This window comes from Salmo salar, chromosome 01, assembly GCF_965601325.2.
Source record: "Salmo salar chromosome 01, fSalSal1, whole genome shotgun sequence".
NCBI classification, from domain to species: Eukaryota; Metazoa; Chordata; class Actinopteri; order Salmoniformes; family Salmonidae; genus Salmo; species Salmo salar.
In genome coordinates this window covers 101,904,258-101,927,236 of record NC_138291.1, presented here as the reverse complement: position 1 = coordinate 101,927,236, position 22,979 = coordinate 101,904,258, and the positions used below count along the sequence as shown (strand labels likewise).

The 22,979-nt window shown below is 45.8% G+C and overlaps 1 protein-coding gene across 6 annotated transcripts in view; it reads left to right on the top strand.

The window, feature by feature from the left end:
- Positions 1 to 733: 733 nt before the first annotated feature.
- LOC106611148 (neurexin-1a) overlaps positions 734 to 22,979 on the top strand; it is a 557,947-nt gene continuing 535,701 nt past the window's right edge. For 4 of the 6 annotated variants that reach the window (XM_045724935.2, XM_082978413.1, XM_045724902.2 and 1 more), the window contains exons 1-5: positions 734 to 1,034; positions 3,580 to 3,603; positions 4,719 to 4,880; positions 16,697 to 16,963; positions 17,118 to 17,292. In XM_045724935.2, the coding sequence (XP_045580891.2) occupies positions 861 to 1,034; positions 3,580 to 3,603; positions 4,719 to 4,880; positions 16,697 to 16,963; positions 17,118 to 17,292 (802 nt within the window). In that variant the 5' untranslated portion in view covers positions 734 to 860. The remainder of the gene's footprint in view (positions 1,035 to 3,579; positions 3,604 to 4,718; positions 4,881 to 16,696; positions 16,964 to 17,117; positions 17,293 to 22,979) is intronic. The other 2 variants (XM_045724959.2, XM_082978410.1) reach the window with 1 other exon arrangement.

Here is a 22,979-nt window from a genome sequence, read left to right as displayed (position 1 = left end):
GTTAGTGCTGCATTTAGCTGTGTTTTGGGTATTTGTGATGCATGCTAGTTGCTTTGAAAATGGCTGTTTGATTATTTTTGGCAGGGTACTCTCCTAACATAATCTAATATTTTGTTTTCGCTGTAAAGCCTTTTTGAAATCAGACAACATGGTTCGATTCAGGAGAAGTAATAATATGCATATCCTAGCTTCTGAGTCTGAGTAGGAGGCAGTTTAAATTGGGCACATATTTTTCCCGAAATTTTCAATACTGCCCCCTACCCCCAACAGGTTAATTTTACCTGTATTTCTGGTTTTTGTGATGCCTGTCCTTGCTTGGAAAATGGCTGTGTGGCTTTTATTTTTTAGGCGCTGTCCTAACATAATCTAATGTTTTGCTTTCGCCGTAAAGCCTTTTTGAAATCGGACAACGAGGTTGGGTTAAGGAGAGTTTATCTTTAAAATGGTGTAAAATAGCTGTATGTTTGAGAAATCTGAATTATGAGATTTTTGTTGTTTTGAATTTGCCGCCCTGCTATTTCACTGGCTGTACCGCGGGTGGGACGCTAGCTTCCCACATAGCCCATACTAGTTAAAGTGACCAGTGATTCCATGTACATAGGGCAGCAACCTCTAAGGTGGATAGCTAAGCAGCCGAGCTACAGGAAATGTGGGAGTTGTTCCTCTTCCCTCACTTCTGATGTAAAATGCCTCTCTCTCTCTCTCTCTCTCTCTCTTTTTGTCATCTTACAGGAAAAGAAGATTATGTGGCGACCTTCAAGGGATCTGAGTTCTTCTGCTACGACTTGTCCTTGAACCCGATCCAGAGCAGCAGCGACGAGATCACCCTGTCCTTCAAGACGTTACAGAGGAACGGTCTGATGCTTCACACGGGGAAGTCTGCAGACTATGTCAACCTTGCCCTGAAAAACGGAGCTGTGTCGCTGGTCATTAATTTGGGATCTGGAGCCTTTGAAGCTCTGGTGGAACCGGTCAATGGGAAATTCAATGACAATGATTGGCATGATGTCAAAGTTACAAGGAATCTACGTCAGGTAACAGTACAGAGGGGGACTGCCATGGAGACTTATTAAACTAGTTTAGATGAGCCACATTTGATTGAATTTAATCATTACAATCAAATTATTTTAACTATTTTGGAATAAGTATTTGGATTGATTATAATAATGATTTGATCTGTAATAAGACATGAGGAAGGTGATGCTGCATTTGAGGAGGGACACATATAGACCAATGGTAGGCATCGATAGAGGACAGACCGTGGAATATCAGAGGCATCAATAGTGGAAAGACCATGTCAAAAAGATCACAGCTCGTACCGAGTGTCACTTTGTTCAGAGAAGCTGATCTCTGAGTCATCCATTTATTTTCCCTCTATAGTTGTGACCACAATGAACAGCCTCTATTGACTATTAGAGGATCAGCCTTCTACTTGGTGACCTCTGGGTCTTTGGCTGCTTAACACATGCTATTTTTATGAAAATACAAAGCATGCGAAGATGAGTTTTTATGTTAGAATACAGCTTGGAAAGATTGCAACAGTTACACCCCCAAAACAGTAAACCACTGAATTAAGAAACGTATAAGCAACACAGTTTACAAGTGACACAGTTTGCTTCATGCCATATAGGTGGAAGTACAGAATATAATGGCTTTCACTTGTACAGCATCCTACCAACACACTAGCTCTCTGGATGTGTTCCTGCTCACAGCATCCACCAACACACTAGCTCTCTAGATGTGTTCCTGCTCACAGCATCCTACCAACACACCAGCTCTCTAGATGTGTTCCTGCTCACAACATCCTACCAACACACTAGCTCTCTAGGTTTGTTCCTGCTGAAAGCATCCTACCAACACACTAGCTCTCTAGATGTGTTCATGCTCACAGCATCCTACCAACACACTAGCTCTCTAGATGTGTTCCTGCTCAAAGCATCCTACCAACACACTAGCTCTCTAGGTTTGTTCCTGCTCAAAGCATCCTACCAACACACTAGCTCTCTAGATGTGTTCATGCTCACAGCATCCACCAACACACTAGCTCTCTAGATGTGTTCCTGCTCAAAGCATCCTACCAACACACTAGCTCTCTAGATGTGTTCTTGCTCACAGCATCCCACCAATGCACTAGCTCTCTAGATTTGTTCCTGCTCACAGCATCCCACCAACACACTAGCTCTCTGGATGTGTTCCTGCTCACAGCATCCACCAACACACTAGCTCGCTAGATGTGTCCCTGCTCACAGCATCCTACCAACACACCAGCTCTCTAGATGTGTCTATGCTCACAGCATCCCACTGACACACTAGCTCTCTAGATGTGTTCCTGCTCACAGCATCCCACCAATGCACTAGCTCTCTGGATGTGTTCCTGCTCACAGCATCCACCAACACACTAGCTTGCTAGATGTGTTCCTGCTCACAGCATCCTACCAACACACCAGCTCTCTAGATGTGTCTCTGCTCACAGCATCCCACCGACACACTAGCTCTCTAGATGTGTCTCTGCACACAGCATCCCACCAACACACTAGTTCTCTAGATGTGTTCCTGCTCACAGCATCCCACCAATGCACTAGGTCTCTAGATTTGTTGCTGCTCACAGGATCCTACCAACACACTAGCTCTCTAGACGTGTTCCTGCTCACAGCATCCTACCAACACACTAGCTCTCTAGATGTGTTCCTGCTCACATGGTAATGGATTGTTTCTTTTGAAACACCACACCGACAAAGAGGTAAAAAAATTATCTAGAGCATTTGAGTAATGTTAAAATTGAATTGATTTGTGTAAACATTAAGAATGCATAATGAAAGTGCATGCTCAATGGGGGAATCCAATCTCCATTATCCTTCTCATTTTGTGTCAGGGTCTTCTTTGCTTTGTCTCATTGCAGTAAAGTGATCCTAAAGTCCATCAATAAGACCAAAATGGAGGTACAGTACTGTAAGATGAGATCCTGACCACCGACATCCCAATGGATTGGATTGGTCGGAATCGTGGTCCAAAACTGGTCTTGAAAATCATGAAAATGGTCCAATGAAATGTATTATGTAATTAACCCAAAGCATCCAAAGATAAAGAATAACGATCTGAAGGACTTTCGTTAAAGAGGGTCGACTGATGTGCTTTAGGCATTCTCTCTTATAACCATTTGTTTTCTGTCAGTTATACTGTGTCAGAGGGGTGAGGGGTTGTTGATGCCTACCCAGGGCAGTCCAGTCTACATGGACAGTCCCATGTAGACCATAGGGAGTCAACGATCGATCCAATACGAGCTAGCTGACTTCCAGTGTGGGAGCATTTTTGCTAGTCTTCCTTAGTCTGTTTTTTTTTCTTGTAAAAATAATTTATTTTGCACTTTTTTACTCTATGTTACTAACATGCTTTGAAAAACAACAACTAACATGTCATTCATGGAATGTGTCATACTACTAACCAATATATTTTTTTTACGTTTATTAACAACAACAACAATGTGCTAACTTTTGGTAGTTAACCGTCATCTCTTTTTTGAGTAACTATCGTTATTCTGTTGACAGTTTTTCATTTCCTTTCTCCCCCCTCTCCACAAAGCACTCAGGCATTGGACACGCTATGGTAAACAAACTCCATTGTTCGGTAGATATCATTCTAATTGTTTCTTAGTTTGGGTTTGCCGTGTGTTTCTTTTCTATCTTTTCTTACTGTAGACGTCATTAACAAAAAAAGGGGAACTGCGGTTGGTACTCTTTCTGCTTACCTTTTGACCTTCTTTTTATTTTGAAACTATTTTCATCCGTTGGTTGGATTTCACCACTTCCTGTTATTTTTACTTCCTGTATCCCGTCCAATCACATTTTTAGGAGCATCGTTTCAAGCCTTTTGCATCAAACAGTGGTTATCAAAGGAGGACCAATGTCTGTCTCCTGCCTGGCTGGCCTGATGCTCATTGGCTCAGCCAGTGATCTATTTCCCATTCACTCTGCATGGCATGCACTCTGAATGCTGTTCTGAACGCTGCACATGCTCAAACTACCCACTATTTGTCCAGGCCAGCTGTCGTTTTCATTGGTGCTTTTTCTTCTGGTCCTTGCTGGTGATTTTTCATCATCTGCTTCTGCATGCATCCGACACGAGCGCAAAGTGTCAGATTAAATCGATTAGCAAACACTATCTTGGGAAAATTTTATTTTTGTGTGCTTGCATGCAAAAAGAATATACTAAAACCAAACGCCAAACATGTGGTTGTGGTTTCTACTTGCTTGTTACTTTCTATATGTAACCCACTTGCACGCTATAGTTTTTTTTTTCTGAAAACAAACTGCTGATTAACTTTTACTAATATGTAAATTTAGCAAAACTAACCTAGATAACATTCTACTAACACCATTTTTGTGTCTGCTGAAATTACTTTGAGTTGCAGTAGGGGCTAACTTACTAACACACTTAGCTAGGGAGTTATTTAGTTGCCCCAGACTAACTAGCTTTATCATTCCCTTGGAGGGCTAGCCATCTACTTCTCAAACTACTAATCCTAAAGTGGACAAAATAAACCAAAAACAAGAAAATAAAAAAACAGACATGAAAATGGGTTTCTACAATCTTTACCAAACATCTATAGAAGAACAATTATACTATCAGAAGACAATGAAAGAGGCAAAATGCCGCTGGACTGAGAGCTCTGATAGGCTATCAGAGTATAGCGTGTCCTTTCCCTGTGCTTTGTTGTCTAGGTAACTATATCCGTGGATGGGATACTGACCACCACAGGGTATACTCAAGAAGACTACACCATGCTAGGCTCCGATGACTTTTTCTATGTTGGCGGGAGTCCTAGCACGGCTGACCTGCCTGGATCACCTGTTAGCAACAACTTTATGGGTTGTCTGAAAGAGGTAAACACCCACACACTGCACAGTGCTCTCAGGGTAGAGGGAGTGGGCATCACACCACACACTGCACAGTGCTCTCAGGGTAGAGGGAGTGGGCATCACACCACACACTGCACAGTGCTCTCAGGGTAGAGGGAGTGGGCATCACACCACACACTGCACAGTACTCTCAGGGTAGAGGGAGTGGGCATCACACCACACACTGCATAGTGCTCTCAGGGTAGAGGGAGTGGAGTGTACAGTACATCACTTGGTACACGCAAGAATATATTTTGTGGAATGTCTTTTCTTCTTAATGCGTTTGAGCCATCAATTGTGTTGAGAAGGTAGGGGTGGTTTACAGAAGATAGCCCTATTTGTAGGTGTGTCCAACTGTTTGACTGGTACTGGATATATATTTTAAAGGGGATTAAAGGAATAGAAAAGGCATATGCTTCACTTTGGCAGGGGACTCGAGCCAGAGGCATCATGCCCATAGAATGCACAGGGGCACGTGTCCCCTCAGATTTTAACTTTTAAAACATTTATTTTAGTTTTTTGCCTGCGAGCAATTTTATGAAGCTTGCTTAAGCTAGGCCAGATAGGTACCCTATCTCCCAACGTCATAACATTTCAGGCTATCACTCAAGTTAGAGTGACTAGCTTGTCTAACTATCTTACCTGGCATGCCTGCTGGCAAGGTTGGTAGACTTTCAAAAAGCAAGAAATAACTAAATGTACTGAATAAGTCTCATATTCCTTTAAATATTTTACCCAGAGCTTAGCAGAGAAGCATTTTCCGCTTCTTAAAAAAAACACCGGTCAGGATGATACAGAATGCTCAAGAGGGATGCTTAGATATGTGGACATATTTTCGTTTTACATGGAGTTAAGCACAATGATTATAGCTCTAGATTGCAGGAAAAAGCTGTTGCAGGTGTTTGAAAAATTGTAAATTCTCCAATTTACGGACGGGGGGGGATGAAGCCCCTCCAGACCACACCCCTCTGGACCACCCCCAGTCATCCTCACATATATTGTTCCCCCTCAGATTTTGGGGGAGCATGATGCCCCTTGTTGTAAGTCAGTGCCAAATCTGTCCCAACACTCCATACATCTCCCTGTCATACCGCAGAGGGGGTGTTCCTGCCAAGGCAATTGTGTTTTCAGAACCTAAAGCAAGAGTTCTAAATCGGTTACAAACTATTTTGGTGAACACACATGCTATATTTATGCGTTACAATCAAAAGATAGACGCTGTGCCGTTTCGGTAATATCAGGATCTGTCAATTCAAGATCTGACAGTTCTCTGTAGTTTCCAAAGACGCTTCGCAATAATATTATACATAGAGCATATTGAAGATATTCATCCATCCTGGACCATGCTGATAAAGGGAGTTGTTTCAATTTTCCCTTTCTACCTTATTTTCTGCTAAATATTACATTGGGTGCTTAATGGGATGCTGACCCCAAAAATATTTTTCACATCAGCAGCCACCAAGGAATACAGGTACTCTCGAGAAGTGACATCAGCAGCCACCAAAGAATACAGTCTACTCTCGAGAAGTGACATCAGCAACCACCAAGAAATACAGTCTACTCTCGAGAAGTGACATCAGCAGCCACCAAGGAATAAAGTCACCTCCCGTTCTCTTCCCTCCTCGTCTCTTTTTTCTCTACTACTTTTACCACCACCATCTCTCTCTCTCTCTCTCTCTCTCTCTCTCTCTCTCTCTCTCTCTCTCTCTCTCTCGCTCTCTCTCTCTTTTCAGTAGCTTTTCCCCTTCTCTTCCTCCTGTAGTGTTCTACATTTCTCCTTTTCTTCTCTCCTCCCCCCAGCCAAGGGTGTCATCCTCATGAAACCTAACAGAAAAGTTATCATGCAACAGTCTTAATGAGCAGTCAGGGTGCAGACCACATGTCCATGCTCCATCTCTTCCTCGTTAGGGCTAGGAGCTCGTTAGGGGCTAGAGCTCATTAAGGGGTTCTATCTCATTAGGGGCATGCATGTCTTCGTTAGAGGGGTGCTTCTGAGATGATACATGGAACCGCATCCCAAATGGCATGCTATTGCCATAGAGTTCTGGTCAAAACTAAGGCTCTATGTAGGGAATAGGGTGCCATTTGGGATTCAGGCATGGTGTAAACACTGCCATCTGGTTGGTGGTGCCCTCCTTGCAGTCTGCTAGTCTGTGTCCCCAATGGCACCCTATTCCTTATATTGTGAAAAAACATTTGACCAGAGTAGAGAATATGGAATAGGGTAGAATTTGGGCTGCACAGCTAGTCCTGTCAGTCCACCACACCACAGGTGGGCACACTAGAGAAAAACAAAAATCCTCCCTAGTCTTCTGTGTTTTTCTAGGCTGGGATCAAGGATGGAGTGTGCTGTCAGTTCGCAGTGATGAATGCTACATATAGTTGCTATGAAGTGTCCCAGAGGAATAGATGGGATACAGTTTTGTCAAATTGACTTCAAAAGTAGCTAACCCTAACCCTTTTGCTAACATTAACCGAATTCTCTGAACCTGCTACAATCATTATCTTAACCTGCTGCATAAGTGCTCCTATATCTGCTACAAAAAGTCAACTTTGACAGAAGCTGTATCTTTTCTAGACAAAACCCTGTTCTGTAGGCAATGGTCGCAGGAAGATTACATATGACATATGGTCAAGCAGTGGTTCCTGTGGCATAGTAACACTGTCCATCTCAAGTTCCATGTTTCAGTACGTGTCTGCAGGTCCCAGGCTTAGCTGCTGCTATACTGCTCTATTGTCATGACAACGTGTTGACGTGTTAACCCTCGCAAGGCTGCCGAACCAGACGGCATCCCTAGCCGTGTCCTCAGAGCATGCACAGACCAGCTGGCTGGTGTGTTTACGGACATATTCAATCCCTATCCCAGTCTGCTGTTCCCACATGTTTCAAGAGGGCCACAATAGTTCCTGTTCCCAAGAAAGCTAAGGTAACTGAGCTAAACAACTATCGCCCAGTAGCACTCACTTCCGTCATCATGAAGTGCTTTGAGAGACTAGTCAAGGATCATATCACCTCCACCCTACCTGATACCCTCAACCCACTCCAATTTGCTTACCACCCCAATAGGTCCACATATGATGCAATCACAATCACACTGCACACTGCCCTAACCCATCTGGACAAGAGGAATACCTATGTAAGAATGCTGTTCATCGACTACAGCTCAGCATTTAACACCATAGTATCCTCCAAACTGACCCTGGGTCTCGACCCCGCCATGTGCAACTGGGTCCTGGACTTTCTGACAGGCCGCCCCCACGTGGTGAGGGTAGAAAACAACATCTCCACCCCGCTGATCCTCAACACTGGGGCCCCACAAGGGTGCGTTCTCAGCCCTCTCCTGTACTCCCTGTTCATCCATAACTGCGTGGCCATGCATGCCTCGAACACTATCATCAAGTTTGCAGACGATACCACAGTGGTAGGCTTGATTACCAATAACGACGAGACGGCCTACAGGGAGGAGATGAGGGCCCTCGGAGTGTGGTGTCAGGAAAATAACCTCACACTCAACGTCAAACAAAACAAAGGAGATGATTGTGGACTTCAGGAAACAGCAGAGGGAGCACCCCACATCCACATCGATGGGACAGTAGTGGAGAAGGTGGAAAGTTTTAAGTTCCTCGGTGTACACATCACGGACAAACTGAAATGGTCCACCCACACAGACAGCATGGTGAAGAAGGTGCAACAGCGCCTCTTTAACCTCAGGAGGCTGAATAAATTTGGCTTGTACCTTTCTCCTGTGACTGTAAGAGAACAGGAGGGAGGGAGGGAGAGAAAGAGAGAGGGAGAAAGCAAGAGAGAGGACGAGAGCACGAGAGAGAGAGTGAAAGAGGGGTGAAAGAGAGGGAGGGAAGAAGAGAGAGGGGGAGAAGGGATGACATAGGCCTGCCCAAAGCTCCTTGGGCCCTATGTGTTGACTCAGAGGATCAATTGCCCTTTATTGGCACAGCCTCTCCTTTCCTGGCTCCAGCTTTACTAAAGCCTCTCCTCTCCTCTCCTGGCTCCAGCATTACTAAAGCCTCTCCTCTCCTGGCTCCAGCGTTACTAAAGCCTCTCCTCTCCTGGCTCCAGCGTTACTAAAGCCTCTCCTCTCCTGGCTCCAGCGTCACTAAAGCCTCTCCTTTCCTGGCTTCAGCATCACTAAAGCCTCTCATTTCCTGGCTCCAGTGTTACTAAAGCCTCTGGTTTCCTGGCTCCAGCGTTACTAAAGCCTCTCCTTTCCTGGCTCCAGCATTACTAAAGCCTCTCCTCTCCTGGCTCCAGCGTTACTAAAGCCTCTCCTTTCCTGGCTCCAGCGTTACAAAGTCTCTCCTTTCCTGGCTCCAGCATTACTAAAGCCTCTCTCTCTGCATTCTGCAGGCCCTCTCCTGTTCTCTCTCACTCAATCTCTCTCTCTCTCTTTTCGCTCTCTCTCAGTTCCTCTTTAGAGATATCATTCCCTCCCTCCCTCCCTCCCTCCCTCCCTCCCTCCCTCCCTCCCTCCCTCCCTCCCTCCCTCCACACACACCACTGCCAAGAGATTGTCAAGTTGGTTTTCTTTCTCCCACCAATAGGTTTCATCCATTTTCATGGTGTATCTTTAAACATGGCTTGAAAATTGCACTTGGCTCCGTTACAGATTTCTGAATGACCTAACCTTTTATCAAGCTGTTTTTAAAACTGTTTGTCACGCTCTGACCTAGGAGAGCTGTGTTTTCTCTGTTTAGTTAGGTCAGGGTGTGATAGGTGGGTGGGCATTCTATGTTTTGTGTTCTATGTTTTGGTTTCCAATCAGAGGCAGCTGTCATTCGTTGTCTCTGATTGGAAGCCATACTTAGGCAGCCTGTTCTTCCCTGTGTTTTCGTGGGATCTTGTTTTTGTGCAGCTGTTTTTATGCAGCCCCAGAACGTCATGTTTGTTTCAGTTTCACCTGTTTCTTGTTTTGTTCGGGTTCACTAATAAAATATGTGGAACTACCGGCACGCGGCGCCTTGGCTGATTTATGACAGGGAATTCGAAGATAGCACTCGTGACAGAAGATCCCACCAAAAGAAAGCCAAGCAGTGTGCGCTCACCAGGAAGATGAGCGGGACCAAGCAGTGTGGATCAGAGGACTGGACCTGGGAAGAGATCCTGGATGGGGCAGGACCTTGGACAAGGCCGGGAGAGTATTGCCGCCCGCCGGAGGAGATAGAGGCAGCGAAGGCGGAACGGCGATACTGGGAAGAAAGGCCTGAGAGGCAGCGGACAATTTTTTTGGGGGGGGGCCACATGGGTAGATTGGCTAAGGCGGGTTTAAGACCTGAGCCAACTCCCTGTGCTTACCGTGGGGCTTACCGTGGCTGTACAAGCGCTGTGTTATGCGGTGGTGCGCACGGTGTCGCCCATGCGCACTAACTGCCCCGTGCGCTCGGTGCAAGTTCCTCACCGTTGTCGTGCTAAGGTTGGCACTCAGCCAGCTTGGAGTATGCCCGCTTAACATTCCTGCCCTCCAGTGCGCCTCCAGAGCCCAGTACGTCCTGTGCCAGCTCCGCGCACTCTCCCTCCAGTGCGCCACCATAGCCCAGTACGTCCTGTGCCTGCTCCTCGCACTCTTCCTCCAGTGCGCCTCCATAGCCCAGTACGTCCTGTGCCTGCTTCGCGCACTCTCCCTCCAGTGCGCCTCCCTAACCCGGTACATCCTGTGCCTGCTCCTTGCACTCTTCCTCCAGTAAGCCTTCATAGCCCAGTTCGGCCGGTGCCGGTGCTTTGAGCACTCGGTCCTTAGTGCGTCTCCCCAGTCCAGTGAGACCTGTTCCAGCTCCACGAATAAAGCTTCCAGTGATAATCGATGGTCTGAAGCCTGTAGAGATGATCCATGGCACGAAGCCTCCAGTGATGATCCAGGGCACGGAACCTGTATTGATGATCCAAGGCATGGAGCCTGCAACAACGCTCCTCAGTCCGGAGCCTCCAGCGACGCTCCTCAGTCCGGAGCCTCCAGCGACGCTCCTCAGCCAGGAGCCTCCAGTGACGCTCCTCAGTCCGGAGCCTCCAGCGATGCTCCCCAGTCCGGAGCCTCCAGCGACACCCCCCAGTCCGGAGCCTCCAGCGACACCCCCCAGTCCGGAGCCTCCAGCGATGCCCCCCAGTCCGGAGCCTCCAGCGACGCTTCCCAGTCCGGAGCCTCCAGCGACGCTCCCCAGTCCGGAGCCTCCAGCGATGCTCCCCAGTCCGGAGCCTCCAGCGACGCTCCCCAGTCCGGAGCCTCCAGCGACGCTCCCCAGTCCGGAGCCTCCAGCGACGCCCCCCAGTCCGGAGCCTCCAGCTACGTTTCCCAGTCCGGAGCCTCCAGCGACGCTCCCCAGTCCGGAGCCTCCAGCGACGCTCCCCAGTCCGGAGCCTCCAGCGACGCTCCCCAGTCCGGAGCCTCCAGCGACGCTCCCCAGTCCGGAGCCTCCAGCGACGCTCCCCAGTCCGGAGCCTCCAGCGATGCTCCCCTGTCCGGAGCCTTCAACGAGGGTCTTCAGACCCGAGTCTTCAGCGGCGGTCTGCAGCCCAGAGTCTTCAACGGCGGTCTGCAGCCCAGAGTCTTCAACGGCGGTCTGCAGCCCAGAGTCTTCAGCGGCGGCCTTCAGCCCAGAGTCTTCAGCGGCGGTTGGCGTTCCAGAGCCTCCGGCGATGATCCATGGTCTGGAGCCTCCAGCGACGCTCCTCAGCCAGGAGCCTCCAGTGACGCTCCTCAGTCCGGAGCCTCCAGCGACGCTCCCCAGTCCGGAGCCTCCAGCGACACCCCCCAGTCCGGAGCCTCCAGCGACGCTCCCCAGTCCGGAGCCTCCAGCGACGCTCCCCAGTCCGGAGCCTCCAGCGACGCTCCCCTGTCCGGAGCCTTCAACGAGGGTCTTCAGACCCGAGTCTTCAGCGGCGGTCTGCAGCCCAGAGTCTTCAACGGCGGTCTGCAGCCCAGAGTCTTCAGCGGCGGCCTTCAGCCCAGAGTCTTCAGCGGCGGTTGGCGTTCCAGAGCCTCCGGCGATGATCCATGGTCTGGTTCCTCCGGACACACAGAAGCGGGGGGATCGGGGGGGGGGGGGGTGCTACGCCTGGAACCCGAGCCGCCGCCAATTATAGATGCCCACCCGGACCCTCCCAAATAGGTTCAGGTTCGCGGCTGGGAGTCTGCACCTTTGGGGGGGGGTACTGTCATGCTCTGAACTAGGAGAGCTGTGTTTTCACTGTTTAGTTAGGTCAGGATGTGATAGGTGGGTGGGCATTCTATGTTTGTGTTCTATGTTTTGGCAGGGTATGGTTTCCAATCAGAGGCAGCTGTCATTCGTTGTCTCTGATTGGAAGCCATACTTAGGCAGCCTGTTTTTTCCTGTGTTTTCGTGGGATCTTGTTTTTGTGCAGCTGTGTTTATGCAGCCCCAGAACGTCACGTTTGTTTCAGTTTCACCTGTTTCTTGTTTTGTTCGGGTTCACTAATAAAATATGTGGCACTACCGGCACGCTGCGCCTTGGCTGATTTATGACAGGGAATTCGAAGATAGCACTCGTGACAGAAGATCCCACCAAAAGAAAGCCAAGCAGTGTGCGCTCACCAGGAAGATGAGCGGGACCAAGCAGTGTGGATCAGAGGACTGGACCTGGGAAGAGATCCTGTATTTACAAAAACCTTATAGATTAAGAGTCAGAATATGTATTTACTAAAACATTATAGATTAAGTCAGAATCTGTATTCACAAAACCCTTAAAGATTACGTCAGAATCTGTATTCTGTCACGACCTGACCATAGAAAGCTTTTATTTTAGAGTAGGTCAGGGCGTGACTGGGGGGTTGTTCTAGTTGATATTTTCTATGTGGGTTTCTATGTTTATTTTCTATCTTGGTGATTTGTATGATTCCCAATTAGAGGCAGCTGGTTATCGCTGTCTCTAATTGGGGATCATACTTAAGTAGCATTTTTTCCACCTGTGGGTTATGGGATAAATAATATGGAACTCAACATTCGCTGTGCCTTGGTCCGTCTATACACACGAACGTGACATATTCAAAAGCCTTGGCTATAAATTAAGTCAATACTATAACACATTTATAATGACCACTTCTTCTACCATTTATTTTGGGAGCTCTCCCTGTTCCTAATGGTGTATTATCACTAAAGACAACTCTGAGAGGAAGATAATAGGAAGATATTGTAGTCTGTGCAGCTAGGGGAGCCATCTACACAACTGTTGGTGTGTCTCAAATGGCACCCTATTCCCTACATAGTGTAGTACTTTTGGTAAGAAAGTAGTGCACTTTAAAGGGAATGGGGTGCCATTTGGGATGCTGACACTCTCTGGGAGGCCACCCAGCAACAGTACTCCATTCATTCTCCTTACACTATATCAAAGATGACACACTGGATTACTCTCTGTGGCATCATCCCAAATGGCATAGGGATCTTTTCAAAAGTAATGCATACTATAGGGAACTGGGTGTCATATAGGACGCAGATCTTACACTATATAAAACATGCCAAACTCTCTAACTGTCTTCTATTATCCTCTTACGATACTTGGTATTTAATTTCAGATACCTCAACAAAGCATAATAAGATTGTTCACTTGGTCAATTTTATTCAGTGCAATATGGTACTGTACAATGATGCTTGTCATCAATGTTTGGGGTGGCAGGTAGCCTAGTGGTTAGAGCGTTGGGCCAGTAACCGAAAGTGTTGCTAAATCGAATCCCCGAGCTGACAAGGTAAATATCTGTCGTTCTGCCCATGAACAAGGCAGTTAACCCACTGTTCCTAGGCCGTCATTTAAAATATGATTTTGTTCTTAACTGACTTGCCTAGTTAAATAAAGGTAAAAAAAATGTTTAGTGGACTTTTATCCCTCCTTAATGTCATTATAGCTTGGTATTTAATGAAGTACTGCTGATTCAGCTTTAGCCTTGCCGCTGGTAAAGAGTAGTGCACAACATAGGAAATAGGGTGCAATTTGGGACGCAGCCTCTTTAGTACTCCTGTCAGCTCCTGTGGTGTGTGTGTGTGTGTGTGTGTGTGTGTGTGTGTGTGTGTGTGTGTGTGTGTGTGTGTGTGTGTGTGTGTGTGTGTGTGTGTGTGTGTGTGTGTGTGTGTGTGTGTGGACATGTTTAACTATACATATGGGGTCCAGAAGTACCTACAACGAAAATGTTGGTCCCCACAAGGTCAAATACTATTTCTAGAGGGTTTAGGTTTAAGGTTAAAATTGGTGTTAGGGTTAGAATTAGGTTTAGGATTAGGGTTAGGAGCTAGGGTTAGTTTTAGGGTTTGGGTTTTAGGAGCTAGGGTTAGTTTTAGGGTTAGGAGCTAGGGTTGGTTTTAGGGTTATGGTTAGGAACTAGGGTTAGTTTTAGGGTTAGGGTTAGGAGCTAGGGTTAGTTTTAGGGTTAGGGTTAGGAGCTAGGGTTAGTTTTAGGGTTAGGGCTAGGAGCTAGGGTTGGTTTTAGGGTTAGGAGCTAGGGTTAGTTTTAGGGTTAGCGTTAGGTGCTTGGGTTAGTTTTAGGGTTAGGGTTAGGAGCTATGGTTAGATTTAGATTTAGGGTTAAGGTTAGGTTTTTGGGTTAAGATTCAGGTTAGGGTTAAGGTTAGGGTTAGGGGTTAGGGAAAATAGGATTTTTAATGGGACTGAATTGTATGTCCCTTCAAGGTTAGCTGCGCAAGACTGTGTGTGTGTGTGTGTGTGTGTGTGTGTGTGTGTGTGTGTGTGTGTGTGTGTGTGTGTGTGTGTGTGTGTGAGAGAGAGAGAGCTTAATGAATTTAGATGGCTATAGATTGGTAGTGAGAGGCACATCCATCATCAGCAGGGTATATTTTAATCAGGTTTCCTGCTGAGGCCTTAATTAGCGTTTTTACTGCAACACCTGCATCGTGTACAGCTGTTAGCTCTCATCACTCTCCGTCTCTCACTTCACAAACACTTCCCTACCTCCGTACTTCTACACAGACCCACAGACTTAGCCATCTCCCTCCACACACTTAGCAACCTCCGTCCCTCTTCACAGACCCACTCACTTAGCCACCTCCGTCCCTCCTCACAGACCCACACACTTAGCCACCTCCCTCCTTCCACACAGACCCACACACTTAGCCACCTCCCTAGAGTACCTACCTACATTACCTACCTACAGTACCAGCATGTTTTACTGCAACACTTACAAAGTGTACAGATGTTTTCTATCACTCTCCATCTCTCACTTAACAAATACATCCAACAACTCCCTTCCTCCCTCCCTCCCTCCCTCCCACCGACTGACCTACCTACCTACCTACCTACCTACCTACCTACCTACCTACCTACCTACCTACCTACCTACCTACCTACCTACCTACCTACCTACCTACCTACCTACCTACCTACTTAACCACCCACCCCAAGCCAAGGCATTTGCTCAGGGAGTTAACCCAAGTCTTCATTTTTCAATCAGGGCCATACTAATCACAAAAGGGTGGTTCACCAAACCACCTCGGTTAGGGCCACTTCTTTGCCTAAATATGGCCTCCCTGCTACACTAATGCCCTGATCCACTGTGCTGTGTTGTGCCCCACTGTTGCCTCAGGTGGACCGAGGTGAAAGGTAGCGCCACAGTAGAGCTACAGCAGCTCGTCACGCACGGGTGGGCCAAGCAGGACCCTAGTTAGAGTCCTGCAAAAACTGCTGACATGGCTGCTGCTACGGGTCCTGAGGGAACAAGACTGTGGTCTCCACTCAGGTTACAAACCAGAGCATATCGCATCACACACAACACAGCTCTGCTGCTATTTGCAATAAGAGAAAATTGTTCTTTTTATGTACAGTACAAAACAATATACATTTTTTTAACCTTTATTTTAACATGGAGTCCCATTGAGACCAAGGTCTCTTTTGCAGGAGCCCTGCATGACAAGACCAGCAGCAATTACACATAAACAAAGTGGGTGAGGCTGGGGGAACAAGACAGTGTTCTGAAGGTCCTGGGGGAACAATACAGTGGTCTGAAGGTCCTGGGGGAACAATACAGTGTTCTGAAGTTCCCGGGGGGACAAGACACTGGTTTGAAGGTTCTGGGGGAACAAGACACTGGTATGAAGGTCCTGGGAGAACAAGATAGTGGTCTGAAGGTCCTGGGAGAACAAGACAGTGGTCTGTCCGCATTAGTACCAAACATAGCTACCTCCCTGAGTTTCATGTCATTACACATGACAGCGCTATACAGTAAAGCTAATTGAAAACTAAATAAATGTACCTTTTTACAAAACTATACACAAAGGTCAATAATATATGATTACTGTAGATAAACATTCTTAAGTTCAAATTTTTCTGTATTGATTACTGAATACATATATTGTTGTAGGTTCCTTTAAAAAGTCAGATTGTTGTGAAATTGCATTTCAATTACATTCAAATTATGCCCTTTTCAAAAGCTCTGGAAAATATGCCAGTTTTCAAAGGTTGAGGCTGCAATAGTTTATTCTGATACAGGTCTCGATTTATCTCAACTTAATGTTTACATTCAAAAGAGGAAATGACATATGCTTTTCTCAAAGCGTTTTTACTCCTCCAAGTGATTGGGTTCTGCAAAAATAATTCTGACTGACACACACATACACTTCCAAACATGGGGTGCATACAAAATAGAATGCTTTAAAGTGACCTTTGGCCAGTAGTGCACTATTTAAGGAATATTGTACAATTTCTGGTCATACACTTCCAAAGACTGTCTGTGTTCTAAATGGCACCCTATTTACTATATATAGCATTACTTTTGGCCAGATGGATGAACTGTTTCTCCCTTCCCTTCCCCTTTCCTCCCTCCATCAACCTAGGTTGTGTACAAAAACAACGACGTGCGGCTCGAGCTGTCCAGGATGGCCAAACTGGGTGATGCCAAGATGAAGGTTCATGGCATCGTGGCTTTCAAATGTGAGAACGTGGCAACCCTTGACCCCATCACCTTCGAGACCCCAGAGTCCTTCATAACTCTCAATAAATGGAACGCCAAGAAGACAGGCTCCATCTCCTTTGACTTCCGTACCACAGAGCCCAGCGGGCTTCTCCTCTTCAGCCACGGCAAGCTCAAACAGGCCCCCAAGGTGATTACAATATTATTTTATTAAATACTTTTACATTTTTTGCTTGTTATATGATATTATATTCATCCTGATTTCTTTTTTTATCTTCACTTTTTTACTGTGTGTTGGGATTCTAAATGCTCTTTAAATAAAGTTTGATTTAATTGAATTCAAGGATTCCAAGAGCCCCCTGACGTTGAAGGTGGACTTCTTTGCCATCGAGATGCTGGAAGGACACCTGTATTTACTGCTGGACATGGGGTCCGGGACCACCAAGACCAGGGCCGTCAACAAGAAGGTCAACGATGGGGAGTGGTACCACGTAGACTTCCAACGGGACGGACGATCAGGTAATGATATTTTATTTTGTTGTCATTGGTGTTATGGATTTTGGAGGTGGCCATAGTGTCTTGATTTGAGTCTTTAATCATTCTAAGGTTATCCTGTTCAAATCAAATCAAATCAAATTGTATTGGTCACATACACATGGTTAGCAGATGTTAATGTGAGTGTAGCGAAATGCTGTGCTTCTAGTTCCGACAGGGCAGTAATATCTAACAAGTAATGTAACAATTTAACAACAACTACCTTATACACGCAAGTGTAAAGGAATGAATAAGAATAAGTACATATAAATATATGGACAAGAGATGGCCGTGTAGATGGTAGATGGTAGATGGTATAGAGTACAGTATATACATATGAGATGAGTAATGTAGGGTATGTAAACATTATATAAAGTGGCATTGTTGAAGGTGACTGGTGATACATTTATTACATCTAGTTATTAATTATTCAAGTACAAGAGATTTGAGTCTGTATGTTGGCAGCAGCCACTCAATGGTAGTGATGGCTGTTTAACAGCCTGATGGCCTTGAGATAGAAGCTGATTTTCAGACTCTCGGTCCCAGCTTTGATGCACCTGTACTGACCTTGCCTTCTGGATGATAGTGGGGTGAACAAGCAGTGGCTCGGGTGGTTGTTATCCTTGATTATCTTTTTGGCCTTCCTGTGACATCGGGTAATGTATGTGTCCTGGAGGGCAGGTAGCTTGCCCCCGGCGATGCATTGTACAGACCTCACTACCCTCTGGAGAGCCTTACGGTTGTTGGCTGAGCAGTTGCCATACCAGTCGGTGATAAGGCCAGAAGGTATGCTCTCGATTGTGCATCTGTAAAAGTTTGTGAGTGTTTTTGGTGACAAGCAACATTTCTTCAGCCTCCTGACGTTGAAGAGGTGCTGTTGCGCTTTCTTCACCACGCTGTCTGTGTGGGTGGACCATTTCATTTTGTCCGTGATGTGTACGCCGAGGAACTTAACTTTCTACCTTCTCTACTGCTGTCCCGTTGATGTGGATAGGGGGGTGCTCCCTCTGATGTTTCCTGAAGTCCACGATCATCTCCTTTGTGTGAGGTTATTTTCCTGACACCACACTCTGAGGGCCCTCATCTTCTCCCTGTAGGCCGTCTCGTCGTTGTTTGTAATAAAGCCTACCACTGTAGTGTCGTCTGCAAACTTGATAATTGAGTTGGAGGCGTGCATGGCCACGCAGTCATGGGGGAACAGGGAGTACAGGAGAGGGCTGAGAATGCACCCTTGTGGAGCCCCAGTGTTGTGGATCAGCGAGGTGGAGATGTTGTTTCCTACCCTCACCACCTGGGGCGGCCAGTCAGAAAGTCCAGGACCCAGTTGCATAGGGCGGGGTTCAGATGAACAGCATTCTTACATAGGTATTGCTCTTGTCCAGATGGGTTAGGGCAGTGCGCAGTGTGATTGCGATTGCATCGTATGTGGACCTATTGGGGTGGTAAGCAAATTGGAGTGGGTCGAGGGTATCAGGTAGTGTGGAGATGATATTATCCTTGACTAGTCTCTCAAAGCACTTCATGATGACAGAAGTGAGTGCTACAGGGCGATAGTCGTTTAGCTCAGTTACCTTAGCTTTCTTGGGAACAGGAACAATGGTGGCCATCTTGAAGCATGTGGGTACAGCAGACTGGGATACGGATTGATTGAATACGTACGTAAACACACCAGTCAGCTGGTCTGTGCACGCTCTGAGGACCCGGCTAGGGATGCCGTCTGGGCCGGCAGCCTTGTGAGTGTTAACACGTTTAAATGTTTTACTCACGTTGGCCACGGTGATGGAGAGTCCACAGGTTTCGGTAGCGGGCCGTGTCAGTGTCACTGTATTGTCCCCAAAGCGAGCAAAGAGGTTGTTTAATTTGTCTGGGAGCAAGACGTCGGTGTCCGCGACGGGGCTGGATTTCGTTTTGAAATCCGTGATTGACTGTAGACCCTGCCACATACGTCTCGTGTTTTAGCCATTGAATTGCGACTCTACTTTGTCTCTATACTGATGCTTACCTTGTTTGATTGCCTTGCGAAGGGAATAGCTACACTGTATTCGGTCATGTTTCCGGTCGTCTTGCCATGATTAACCTCTATGGGCTAGGTGGGACGCTTGCGTAACAGCCACTGCCAGCCTGTGGCGCGATTTTCAAAACCTTAAAAATCCTATTACTTCAATTTCTCAAACATATGACTATTTTACAGCCATTTAAAGATAAGACTCTCGTTAATCTAACCACACTGTCCGATTTCAAAAAGGCTTTACAACGAAAGCAAAACATTAGATTATGTCAGCAGAGTACCAAGCCAGAAATAATCAGACACCCATTTTTCAAGCCAGCATATAATGTCACCAAAACCCAGAAGACAGCTAAATGCAGCACTCACCTTTGATGATCTTCATCAGATGACAACCCTAGGACATTATGTTATACAATACATGCATGTTTTGTTCAATCAAGTTCATATTTATATCAAAAACCAGCTTTTTACATTAGCATGTGACGTTCAGAACTAGCATACCCCCCGCAAACTTCCGGGGAATTCGCTAACATTTTACTAAATTACTCACGATAAACGTTCACAAAAAGCATAACAATTATTTTAAGAATTATAGATACAGACCTCCTCTATGCACTCGATATGTCCGATTTTAAAATAGCTTTTTGGTGAAAGCACATTTTGCAATATTCTAAGTACATAGCCCAGGCTTCACGGGCTCGCTATTTAGACACCCGGCAAGTTTAGCACTCACCATAATCATATTTACTATTATAAAAGTTTGATTACCTTTTGTTGTCTTCGTCAGAATACACACCCAGGACTGCTACTTCAATAACAAATGTTGGTTTGGTCCAAAATAATCCATCGTTATATCCGAATAGCGGCGTTTTGTTCGTGCGTTCCAGACACTATCCGAAATAGTAAAGATGGATTGGCGCCATGCACGCGCCATGCGCGTGCATGGCGCAATTCGTGACAATAAAATTCTAAATATTCCATTACCGTACTTCGAAACATGTCAACCGCTGTTTAAAATCAATTTTTACGACACTTTTCTCGTAGAAAAGTGATAATATTCCGACAGGGAATCTCCTTTTCGGCAAACAGAGGAAAAAATCCCAAAGGCGGGGGCGGTCGGGGTCACGCGCATAAGCCCGTGTCCCTTGATCGGCCACTTGAGAAAGGCGATAATGTGTTTCAGCCTGGGGCTGGAATGACGACATTCTGTTTTTTCCCGGGCTCTGAGCGCCTATGGACGACGTGGGAAGTGTCACGTTAGAGCAGAGATCCTTAGTAAATGATAGAGATGGAAAAGAAGTTCAAGAAATGGTCAGACAGGCCACTTCCTTTAAAGGAATCTCTCAGGTTTTGACCTGCCATTTGAGTTCTGTTATATTCACAGACACCATTCAAACAGTTTTAGAAAATGTAGGGTGTTTTCTATCCATATGTAATAAGTATATGCATATTCTAGTTACTGGGTAGGAGTGGTAACCAGATTAAATCGGGTATGTTTTTTATCCAGCCGTGTCAATACTGCCCCCTAGCCCTAACAGGTTAAAAGCAGTGGTTCGCGCTTTTAGTTTTGTGCGAATGCTACCATCAGTCCACGATTTCTGGTTAGGGAAGGTTTTAATAGTCACCGTGGGTACAACATCACCAATGCACTTGCTAATAAACTCACGCACTGAGTCTGCGTATACATAAATGTTGTTGTCTGAGTCTATCCGGAACATATCCCAGTCAGTGTGATGGAAGCAATCTTGAAGTGTGTAATCCGATTGGTCGGACCAGCATTGAACAGACCTGAGCATGGGCGTTTCCTGTTTTAGTTTCTGTCTATAGGCTGGGAGCAACAAAATGGAGTCGTGGTCAGATTTACCAAAAGGAGGGCAGGGGAGGGATTTGTATGCGTCGTGGAAGTTGGAGAAGCAAAGATCCAGAATGCTGCCAGCTCGAGTCGCGCATTCGATATGCTGATAAAATTTAGGGAGCCTTGTTTTCAGATTAGCTTTGTTAAAATCCACAGCTACAATTAATGCAGCCTCAGGATATGTGGTTTCCAGTTTACATAGACTCCAGTGAAGTTCCTTCAGGACCGTTGAGGTGTCTGCTTGGGGGGGATATACACGGCTGTGATTATAATCGAAGATAATTCTCTTTGTAGATAATGTGGTTGGCATTTGATTGTAAGGAATATTAGGTCACGTGAACAAAAGGACTTGAGTTCTTGTATGTTATGATTACACCACAAATCGTTAATCATAAGGCATACACCCCCACCCTTCTTCTTACCAGAGAGATGTTTGTTTCTGTCGGCGCGATGCGTGAAGAAACCGGGTGGCTGTACCGACTCTGATAACATGTCCCGAGTGAGCCATGGTTCAATGAAATTGAGAAGGTTACAATCTCTGATATCTCTCTGGAAGGCAACCCTTGCTCGAATTCTGTCTACGTTGTTGTTAGACTGGACGTTGGCGAGTAGTATACTCGGGAGCAGTAAGCGATGTGCCCGTGTATGGAGCCTGATCAGAAGATCGCTCCGTCTGCCCCTTCTGTAGCGCCGTTGTTTTGGATCGCCTACTGAGATCAGATCCATTGTCCTGGGTGGTGGTCGGAACAGAGGATCCACTTCGTGAAAGTCGTATTCCTGGTTGTAATCTTGGTAAGTTGACGTTGCTATTATATCCAATAGTTCTTCCTGGCTGTATGTAATTAGACTTAAGATTTCCTGGGGTAACAATGTAAGAAATTATACACAAAAAAACAAAATACTGCATAGTTTCCTAAGAATGCAAAGCGAGGCTACCATCTCTGTCGGCGCCATCTTGCATCTGTTCCCTTTCCCACTGCGTGTAGACTTAATAGGAAATGTCTGACTACTGAAAGCGTTTTGTATGACAACTGAGGGAGTTTCATGTGACAATTAACCTCTTACATCTAGACGTTCCGCTAGCGGAACACCTGCTCAAATATCCAATGATAGGCGTGGCGCGAATTACAAATTCCTCAAAAATACAAAAACTTCAATTTTTCAAACATATGACTATTTCACAGCATTTTAAAGACAAGACTCTCCTTTATCTAACCACACTGTTCGATTTCAAAAAGGCTTTACAGCGAAAGCAAAACATTAGATTATGTCAGCAGAGTACCAAGCCAGAAATAATCAGACACCCATTTTTCAAGCTAGCATATAATGTCACAAAAACCCAGAAGACAGCTAAATGCAGCACTAACCTTTGATGATCTTCATCAGATGACACACCTAGGACATTATGTTATCCAATATATGCATGTTTTGTTCAATCAAGTTCATATTTATATCAAAAAACTGCTTTTTACATTAGCATGTGACGTTCACAACTAGCATACCCCCCGCAAACTTCCGGGGAATTTGCTAACAATTTACTAAATTACTCACGATAAACGTTCACAAAAAGCATAACAATTATTTTAAGAATTATAGATACAGAACTCCTCTATGCACTCGATATGTCCGATTTTAAAATAGCTTTTTGGTGAAAGCACATTTTGCAATATTCTAAGTACATAGCCCAGCCATCACGGGCTAGCTATTTAGACACCCAGCAAGTTTAGCACTCACCAATATCAGATTTACTATTATAAAAGTTTGATTACCTTTTGTTGTCTTCGTCAGAATGCACTCCCAGGGCTGCTA